Here is a 10,812-nt window from a genome sequence, read left to right as displayed (position 1 = left end):
TTGTTGGGGGGGGGAACCACCCCAAGGCAGTTCAGAACACAATAAAACATCAAGTACCAGAGTCCTCAGACACCCACTGATATCTACAGAGCTTTAAGGCTTGGATCCGAAGCATCAGGGGCGTATCTAGGGGTAGGGCAGACAGGGCACGTGCCCTGGGAACCACTTGAAGGGGGGCGCCATTTTTCTAAAATTAAAAAAAAAATTAAAATGGCTGCTGAAAACAAAATGGCCACCGTGCATGCTCAAATGGCCTCTGTGAAGCCCCAGGCCATGCCAGGCCTCGCAGAGGCCATTTGAGCATGCGCAGTCACCATTTTGTTTTCAGTGGCCATTTAAAAATTTTTTTTTAAAAATGGCCACCGCACATGCTGAAATGGTCCCTGCGAGGCCCTAGAGGACAGAGAGGGGAGGGGAAACCTTTGCAGACCCCCCCACAGCCTTTAGGAAGCCCCCCAAAGGGGCTACAGGTTATTTTTTTTTAATTAATTTTTCTAAAAAAAAAATTAAAAATTCATTTAAAATTTTTTTAAAAAAAAAAAATTAATATAATATAAGTCACTGTACACATATTCAGTTTGGCACTATGTACAGAGAATCAGATGGGTGTCAGATGTTTGGACAGGGGAGCAATTTCAGTGCTTGCCCTAGGCACTATTTCCCCTAGATACGCCTCTGCGAAGCATAGTTACTTTGGAGTAAGCCTCACTGAACAGACTAGGCCTTACTGCTGAGTAAACACACATGCTTAATTTTAGCTGGATCCAGCCTTTACTGTTGCTAGCTTTTAAAAAAAAATTTAAAGACCATGGGGGAGGGAGGAGAAGAGAGATTATCCTGCTACTACAACAAATACTTATATGCCGTTGCTCGAGAAAGTTCTCAAAGCAGTTTACACAGGAAAATAAATAATAAAGATGCTTCTCAGTCCTCCAAGGGCTAAACCCTTGCTATTCCCCCATCCAAGTTGTTTAAGTTATCCTACCTTTTCTCTCGCCTTCCGTTCCCAGTATCTCTGAACCCTTTTGCAAACGGATTATTATCAATTTTCAGCTGGGTGATCTGAAAAGGAAGGGCAACAGAGAGAATATTATTTATTCTTAATAGTTATATACCACTTTCCAACAAAAAGTTGACAAAATGGTTTTACACAGCCATTTAATTAAAGACAACTACCTGGTTGACATCTTTCCTCTCGCCTCCAGATGAAAGGGTTTAGACCCAACAGCAGCAGCAACAACAACAATAATAATAAACGTAACTGACTTTGGGCTATCATTTATCACTTTCCATGCCCACCCACACCCGTGTTATGCACTGGACAGTTCTTATCCAGAAAGTTAATATTCTCCCTTATATTACTGACTTAAAATTGTTTGGAATAAATTGGAGGAAGGCACACAGAGAGAAAGAAAAGCAGGTTCATGTCATTTGAGCCATAGTTTACAGCCTACTCCTATGCATTTTCTACTCGGAAGCAAGTCCTGCTGAGTGTAAGGGGGCTTACTAAAAAATACCAACTACAACAATGTATATATTGCCTTTCAACAAAAGTTTCCAAAGCGGTTTACAGAGAGAAAGAAAGAAAGAAAGCGAGAGAGAGAGCGCGCCTGCGAAATAAACAAACAAACAAATAAATAAATAAATAAATCTCCATCTCTAAAAGAGCCCCTGTTAGAGCCCCTGGTGGCGCAGTGGTAAAACTGCCGCCCTGTAACCAGAAGGTTGCAAGTTCGATCCCGACCAGGGGCTCAAGGTTGACTCAGCCTTCCATCCTTCCAAGGTCGGTAAAATGGGTACCCAGAATGTTGGGGGGCAATATGCTAAAATCATTGTAAACCGCTTAGAGAGCTCCGGCTATAGAGCGGTATATAAATGTAAGTGCTATTGCTATTGCTAAAAGGCTCACAATCTAAAAAGAAACATAAGCTAGACACCAGCAACAGTCACTGGAGGTCCTGTGCTGGGGGTGGACAGGGCCAGTTACTCTCCCCCTGCTCAATAAAGGGAATCACCACATTAGAAGGTGCCTCTTTGCCCAGTTAGCAGGGGTAATAAATCCCATGGACACCAGTGGGGCTTACTCCGGTGTAACTGTGTGGAGGATTGTAAACTTAATCCTGATACACGGGCTGAGAGTACCTCTGAGCATCGGCAAAATTAATTTCTCCAAGCAGCCAGGTATCATACATAGCCAGTCATTTGGGACTAAGATGCTGAAAGAAGAGGGGAGGGTTTCCAAGTCGGAATCCCGGCACGTGTTCCCCCCCCCAAATTATTAAATGTCGCTTTATTTCTTGGTAGTCCAAACTGCAATTCAGAAGCCTCTTCCCCTCCAGAGGGAGAGGCTTCGGCCGGGCTACTCGGCAACCAGTTTTTGGATGGGGCCTGCAAACCAGGCGTTCTCCCACCCACCCAGAATGGTGCCACTGCCTTCTCGCTCTAGATTCCCTCCGCTTTAACACACCACAGGCTTTATTAAAAATGATGCTGAGGTTCTCGAGTCTGATTATTCATAGGGGTTTAATTATAGGAGCAAGTTCCAACTCCTCCAGCCCCCCACCCCCACCCCCTTCACGGCTCCCAGGAGGAAAGGTGGCCAGGAACACGGGCTGTGCTGTTAAAAGGCTATTCTTGATTCGGTCTCAAATGCCCCCACCCCCGTGCACACCCCACTTTTATGAGCTCTGGCAACACCAGGGCCCTCAATTATTCATGCCTCCTCGGTCATCGGTCCCAGAGAGAGATCCTGCACTTTAAAAATGGATGCACGATTTTATTTTCTGCGGCTGGGCCAGTGAAAGCAACTTGTTGGACCCAGAGAATTTCAAAAGGAGTGGGGGGGAGAAGAGAGCCAGATGAGCCCCCCCGCCCCCCACATTGAGGATCACGCCAAAAGGGACAGCAGCCTGTTTCCAACAGCGGACAGCCACACACATGCCCTGCTTTTGGAAGGTAGACTCTCTTTGTATATGGAGGCTCCATTCTTATCATGGCTGATAAGGATTGACCCTTGCTGATCAAGATCCAGCGTCCTGTATCCAGCAAGAAGCCTTAGCAAGGCGTGAGGGCATCCGCAGTTGCTTGGCTTTGTCCCCAACAGCCGGAAAGCAGAGGCAGACTGCTTCGGAGGCCGGAAGCTCAGCTTAGCCACCACGCCTAATGGCTACTGAGAGAGCCTCTTTCTCCCTCACATCCTCCTCCACCACGCAGTTGCCTAAACCTCTTTTAAAGCCATCGCCAGGCACATCATGTGGCAGCACATTCCGCGGGTGAATTCTGCTTGAAGTGAATTCTGGATGGATTCTGCTGAAGTGGGGGGGGGATTCTGTGTCTGCTGTAGATTAATTCTGCCTGAATATGTGGGATTTCTGAGAACTGGAGAAGGCATTTTAAATTTTGTCCGGTCTTGCATTTAATTGGAAATCAGTTTAATTGGGTGTGAAAGAACAGGTCGCTACCATCAGGAGAACAAGAAAGAGAAAGAAGCCTTCCTTCTCTTTATAGCAATCCTCTATGATATTTATTCTGCCTCCCTCACTGACGCCTCGTTTGTGTTTTCTAACCTACAAAACTCCAAACCCGACGCCTTTCTTGGTAGGGAACCGGTTTCATCCCTCGATGGTTTTGCTGCCCTTTTCTACGCCTTTCAGATCTCTGCAGCCAGAACCCTCGCAAGTAGGAGCATCTATCCACCATTCTCGGGAAGAACATTTATATAAGGCTTTTCAAAGCACAGTGCTCAAAGCGGTCTACCCAGAAAAAAGGAATAAATAAAAATATAGATGGGCAGGCGGGATAGAAGTCAGCTAAATGGACTAACAGTACTCCAAGTGTTGCATAGATATTCTGGATCAATAATTAGATTTCCATCTTCCCCTCTGGCAGGGAGAGCCCAGAGGAACTCGAACTGGCTGTGCCGGCAAGCTGGTTTCAGCATAGGAAACTGCTATCGATTGAAAGCAACGCCTTCAGTGCTTGATTTCTAGGCAGCTTCCTCGCGAGTAAGTCCGATTTCAAGGCGCCCGCTGCACGCACACACACGTGGTACAAATTCGAGGCGTTTTATTTTGAAAGCAAGTCCCGTGGTACTCCTTCCCAGAAAAGAGGCGCAGAATCAGGGCTACACAAGTCTCTTTCACAGCAGACACGCAAAGCTTGGGTTGGCGTTGATAGGTAGATTTTATTTCAGTCATTGACCAGTAAAAGGGTTGGCATACGGTGATACGGAGTGATACAGAGCAGACTACGGAGAAGGAACCGCAGGAAGCCTGTAGCCAGCGCAGACTCACGTTCACGTTTAAGCGTCACATGTGGACAGACCTATCTGAACTGCATGCATCCATATTAAGGGACATCGGAGGGGCACGGCCTGTCCCATCTATCTGGATTTAAAGCAACAACAACAACAAATCCATGAAGGAGGATCCTGGATTTATATTAGCCCATAAACCCTAATTTCTACAGAACCTCCATGTTCAGGAACAATTTAGCCCCAAATATATCAACTGCGAGGTCTTTCAGGCTTCCAGATCAGTTCCCACCCACGCTTGTTGCCTGCACCTTTAATTGACAGCTCGGCCAGAACATTCTGGTGAGCTTGTTTGCCTCGTAAAATTTATGGCAAAGTTCATAATCGATTAACGATTACTCAGAAACAGGCCCCAGTGCCGGGAGGGAGCCACCCGAGGCGAAGGAGGAGGATCTCCCGCCCCGCTTCCCTCGCCTCCGAATCCAGCTAAGCGGAACTCACTGACTCTCGGCTTTACTCTAGCTTCAATCCGATTTGCGACTGTTATTTATAAACGGGCTCAGCGTGGTTTGGTTGGCTGGGAACACACCGGCTTTAAAAGGAGTTTTTAACCGATTGGTTCAAAAGCAGGCTAGCCCTAGATTCGTTTACCTGTGAGCAAGGCCCACCTATGAGCACAGCGGAATGTGCTTCCCAGTAAACCTGCAAAGGATCGGGTGCACGTTTACTCGGAAGTAAATCACACTGACTTCAATGGGACTTAATCTGAGTAAATGTGCACAGGATTCGTGTTTTTTTCGGGGCGGGGGCTGCAACATCCCTGCCCCTCTCTATGCCTTCTTCTGGATCTTGCTGGGGTTTAAATCTACTCCTTCCATCTCCTCCGAATTCGGAGTAATTTACTCCAACTTTGACACTTAAGAATATCCACACCTCACTTTAGCTTCTCCCCACACCAATTAGCAAACCAACGTTTTTGCAACACAGGAGAAGTTTGTACATTACGCGGGGCAGAGAGCTTGGGGGGAAAGTTACCGACACTGATGTTACTTTCCCCCCCCCCGCCCCTTATGCGTTGAATTGTTAATATTGGGTACATTTTTGCTGCGTGTGATTTTCTATTTTGATTTGTTGTGGACGACTTGGGGCACGATTCTGTGGGAAAACATCATTCTAAGTAAATAATAATGCTATTATTATTGTATATCCCTTTCTCCAAGGAGTTCTAAGCGGCCTACATACCTCTTCCTCACAAAAACCCTGTAAGGTTGCTTAGGCTGACAGTTACTCACTCAAGATCGCCAGGGAAGATTTACGGCCCAGGACGGATCTGAACCAAAACTCAACAATCATAGCCTGGAAATTATTTGTGCACCCCACAGATGTGCTGTGGGGGGGGGGTGTAGAAGGCCTGATCACAGACTTTTAAAATATTGTAGGCTTTTAAAAATAAGGGTTAGGCAAAAGCATGCCACAGCTCATGATAACTAAATTGGTAACGCAGCTCATGGTAACTAAGAATTATACCTCTGAAAATTAACAAAAGACATTTTCAGTGCCCCCCCCCATTTTCTCTCTCCCACCTTGTCGTTTTGGTAGGCAGTCACAGCTATAAAGTCCGTTTCAGGAAACACATAGGTTCGAAAAGTACTGTAGGGCAGTTTCAGGATGTCATTGGCCCGGACTATGTGGAATCTCGGCTGATATTTGTGCATCGAATTAAGGATGGTCTGTTGGGAACAGAGAGACAAAGGAGAAGAGGTGGTTAATTCAATCTAGCCCTCAAACAGGAAAAAATACAAACACACATTGCAAATCCTCTATTGTCCTGGATGTTAACTACTTCTCTTCTTTTCCCCTGGTTTATTTGTACGAATATTTGCAAATGGGGAAAGGAAAAGCCAAAGACTGAAGCTACGTTCCTATGCATGCTTACATGGGAGTAAAGCCCATTGACTTTCCTTCTAAGTAAACCTGCACAGGCTCAGGGTTTCTCAAATAGCACTGAACAAAATGCACTTAAATTATATCAGGATTGCACTGCTGACAATATTGCCAGTTGAAAGGCAATTTTAAAAAAACCTATGGGATGTTATTTGGGGTGGGTGGGTGGGGAGATGAAGAGAAATTATTTTAGAATCCCTTAAGTGACTGTTGGGGGAAGGAAAATGAAGTTGCTTCAGACTTAAAAGAGAAGATAGTCATGTGAACAGCACAAAATTCGCCATGGGTCTGTTTCCAATTTCTTTTTTACGTGCCCTTTTTTATTTTTTTTTGTCCTGTGTCCTTTGCACGAATTTGTACAGGGATGAGGGAGTTAGGCCCCATGATGAAGGCTGCAATCCGAAACACCTAGCAAGGAATAAACCCAACTAGACACAAAGGAGCTTAGTTCTGAGTAAACACAGGTAGGGTAGGAGGATTCTTACTTCAGATAAAAGCCTGCTTCGATCTGCACACCTGCACAGGTAAGATTCAGCAGAGGTACTCCTAATGATCTGCAAGTATCTATTCTTTCTAGGGCTGCGTGGTTTAGTGGACGTAGGATTTCCATCCCAGATGAGATCCACTCCCTCTTCCTGCAATATTTCAGAAGCAAATTGGTTTCTTGCGAAAATATTGGGAGGAGAGATGGTGATCAAGTTGGGCATGCAAGCCAGCCAAGAAAAACCTGCTTGCAGTATCGAACCTGCATGCACGTCTATAGGGAGAAAAATAACTGGGAAGTGTCGTCCTCTGAAACCCCATTGAGTTCAATGGGGCTCGTTAACTCTATGCTCAAATCTCACCCCTTCAATGGGGCTTGGGGGTGCTTCAATTGACCGGATCGTGCCCCACGTGGTTAGCTCTTAAAAGAGCCATCGCGGCGGCGTCCCCCTCTTTCTGGTCTGACCCCCCCCCGCGCCGAAAAAGTTCAATTGAGATTAATACGCATTTGCTTCTCAAGTAAGCCTGCATCAGATTGTCTAGCTGGACAGGGCTGGCCTTTACTTCCAAGGAAGGCTGTCATGCTACACGTGCCTTCTAGGGAGGAAGCCCGATAGCATTCATAGGGACTTACTTCTGAGTAAGCAGAGTGAGGATCTCGCTTAACCAATACAGGCGATTAGACCGCATCTGCCAGGGCGCACACTCGCCAGGGCCCAGAGCTATCCGATCTCGCCGCCACACACCTTTCAATCCACATCCATTTAAACGCACACACGGATTAGAGAAGCTGAAATGTCTACCATTTTTTCCTTGAATGCATCTATCTGGAATTACCACCAGGGATTTCCCCCCAAAACTGGAAGGCGACGGTGGGAATTAATCGCAGGCTCGACTCTGCTTATCTTGGAAGTCATAAATCCTTAATGCAACCGACTTTCCGAGTAAGTGTGCCTGGAATCCAACCCCTCCGTTAGAAGCCAAGCGCGGGGTCTACTCTTCACTTAAACCGTTTAGGATCGGGGTTGATCACTTGAATTTCAGCTGGTGGGGAATCCATCCCAAGGACAGGCTTGCGGAATCCGGAGAAGGACATCTAGCTCCTCGCTCAAAGGGCTCAGATGGATTTACTCGCGAGTAAGCACGTAGAAAACCACAGCAGGTAGATGTCAACCTCTGCCTTTGTAATGCTCTTTAACGTTTAAAGGCTTTTTAACGCCTTTGCTTACAATACTCCTGTTAGTATCCTTTATGATTAATTGGCTCCTTTTGATGTAAACCGCCCTGAGACGTTCTGGGACGGGCGGTATACTAATAAATAACATAATTAAATTAACTAGGGGAGGCACGTCTACTTAGGACTATGGCCGTGGAACTACTCGGGAGTAAGCCCCCTGGAAACACGCGGGTGGGATTGGTTTGTAAACTGCCGACTAGCTTTGCCTGAATATTTCACGGAGATTTCTAATTCTATAGGGAGAAAAGAATGTATTTTATTGCTAGATGGAACAATCCTTAGAGGAATCAGGCTAGTCTTAACTAATTATTGTTGCATGACATTGCGCAGGCCGCTGCAACAATTGCTACCTTCGTTTACAGGGAGGGGGTAGAAACCAGCTTTTTTCTTTTGTAACCCCGAGAGGGAAAAGGTCAATTCTTCTATAACTCTAGAAGACCTCAGCACACAATCGCTTTGGGAAGACGTTGATGAAGCTCTCAAGCCTTGTTTTCCAAGTGCAACTACTCGGGAGTAAGACTCACTGCGTTGAGTACAACTTGCCCCCCAACTGGCACGCTTCCTCCTTGGAAGTAAAGGCGCTGGATTGCTATTACATGTGGCGCCTACGATCCTCTGTCCGGATCACGAAGCCCTATTGACCGGTCACCGGAGTGGGATTCTGCTGAGGAAGCCAACACAGGATCGCGTTGGAGAGGTGCCTGCCAACACCCCGAGGATCCAGCAGAAAGTTACTCTCGAGGAAGCCTCCTGGTTGTCAGTGGCTGTATCCCCACACTGAGCGCCTCAGGAACGCAAAAGAGGATCCCTAGCACTCTGGACACAATCTGGCCAAATCTAGCCCGCGCCGAGGCAGGTTTACTCGGAAGTAAGCCCCCAGGGAGGCGTCCACTGAGAGCACTTTAGCGCTCTTCCGTAGAGATAGGCAGAGAGAATGAAACAGGTGTTTACCTCTCCCATTTAAGTGAATGGGGTCTTCATAGTATTTCTCTTTAGAGGGGGTGCGCCCTGTGGTTGCTGTTTTTAAGGAGACCTTCGCTCCCCTATATCTGTCCCCTCCCCTTGGGGGGAAAAACGGTCTCCAGACTGGTAAAATAATGCTGAATTTAAGCTAAATGGCAACCTAGCCATAGAGAAATGAATTTCTTCCTTTAAATTTTTGCATTATTTACTCCCCCCACTTAACACTTCCGAGGCAATTTGGGGTGGGGTGGGAGCCACCGGTCCCAGGTGCATCCTTACTCGCAAGTAAGTCCAATTAATTCCAGAGTGGCTTACTCTCAAAGCGGTGGGCACAGGACACACGGCCAGTGTGGCCGCTGGGAAGAAGGATGGCGATTCGGATTAAACGCACTTGGCTTCCTACACATTCACACACCCCTCGAACGTACTTCGAAGTATGGCTCAAAGCGGGACGGGAGAGACACAATAGTTCAGGCGCCGGGCTAGTGAATTGGCCATCATTTTCCCAGGCTGCGGCCCTATTCAGGCTACTTTGAGGGTAAACTCCACTGAGATCAGTGGGACTTGCTTCTGAGTAAATGTAGTCAGGATTGGGGCTGCCCCTCTGGCTGAGAAGAATGCCTGAAAGTGCCCCCAGAGACCAAACGGGGCACTTGGAGGTCCCCCGAGGTTTAGGGGGCTCAGCCCTGCGGTCCCTGCATGGATTCGGTCTGTTACTCAGAAACCAGTGCCCAAACCAATAGGGCTGGACTTCCAAGTAAAGGTGTCACAGGATCGGGGAGGGAAACCCACATCCTACAGACAGCTTCCCTAGAGACAGTTCATGCTGAAATCTGCGCTGCACTGAAGTGCATTCAACCTCTACCCGCAAGGAAATGTGTTAAGACCTTGGGCTGTCCCGATCCGACTGCCATTGACTCCATACACACACACACACACACCCCACACGTGTCAGGCCTAAGAGCTCTTTAAATGTCTCGTGCACAGCCCTCTTCCCTTCGACTGCTGTTTAAATGCGTGCTGCCCCACCCCCACCCCGAAAATTTAACGGGGGGCTTATTCCCTAGTCCGTTAAGGCTGCGATCCCGTGCGCCGTTACTCGGGAGTAAGCCCCACGGCAAGACCTGCTTCCGAGCAAAGGCGCCTAGAATTCCATCTCACCTAGTGAAACATCTCCGGTGCATAGGAGTCAGTCGACTTTTGCCCGGTGAGTCTTACTTCTGAGTAAAGTTGCCTGCACCTTTCCTGACATAACCGAACAGGGCATTACCTCCAACTTCCCAAACGCAGCCCGATCCTAAACGCGCCTGGTCAAAGCTCCTGTTGATGTCTAAGGGTTTTTCTCCCATATAGGAATATTTTGGGTTGCTGCTTGACTGGCGAGTAAACGCCAATTCAGCGGTAACTGAAACCGGATTCCCGCCCAAACCAAAGCCCGGTGTGTTAAGCACGGCCGTTTAAACCAACTATTCTGGAAATAAATATTTGCAGCCCGATCCTCAGGCTTCCTCGGAAGGAAATCCCCCTGTGGTCATACTTCCAAATACATGTGCCGAGAATTGTAACCCTACTCTCAAGGAAGTGTGCCTAACGGCCCAGGGGCCTCCGCTTTTACTCCTGCGTAAACATACCCAGGATCGGACCTTGGAAGTCAGTCTCACGGAAGGCGACGCGGCTGACCTCTCCTAGTCCAAAGGGCTCGCTTGCATTTCTGCGGCGGAAGCAGCCGGCAAATTAACCATTACTTTATAGGGATTGCATCGCCTCCTCTGGATCCAATCCTAAAAGCAGATTTGCTTCGAAATGATTCGATTTCAGGCAATCTCCCTCTGGGCTAACGAGGCGCGCGGCCGCCTTCTCCCCTTCCGTAAAATAAATAATAATAATAATGATAATAAATATAAATAAATAATGGCGCTGCTCCGTTTCCTTA

General features: G+C 47.3%; 1 protein-coding gene across 6 annotated transcripts in view; it reads right to left on the bottom strand.

Annotated features, from left to right (window-relative positions):
- The window catches only part of TBX2 (T-box transcription factor 2), a 111,130-nt gene that overhangs the window by 35,982 nt on the left and 64,336 nt on the right, over positions 1-10,812 (bottom strand). For all 6 annotated transcript variants that reach the window (XM_053274543.1, XM_053274542.1, XM_053274540.1 and 3 more), the window contains 2 exons: positions 5,836-5,982; positions 986-1,062 (listed from right to left, as the gene is read on the bottom strand). In XM_053274543.1, the coding sequence (XP_053130518.1) occupies positions 986-1,062; positions 5,836-5,982 (224 nt within the window). The remainder of the gene's footprint in view (positions 1-985; positions 1,063-5,835; positions 5,983-10,812) is intronic.

Source organism: Hemicordylus capensis, chromosome 12 (assembly GCF_027244095.1).
Source record: "Hemicordylus capensis ecotype Gifberg chromosome 12, rHemCap1.1.pri, whole genome shotgun sequence".
Lineage (NCBI taxonomy): Eukaryota > Metazoa > Chordata > Lepidosauria > Squamata > Cordylidae > Hemicordylus > Hemicordylus capensis.
The sequence above is the reverse complement of the archived record's forward strand: the minus strand, read 5'-3'. Positions and strand labels throughout refer to the sequence as shown.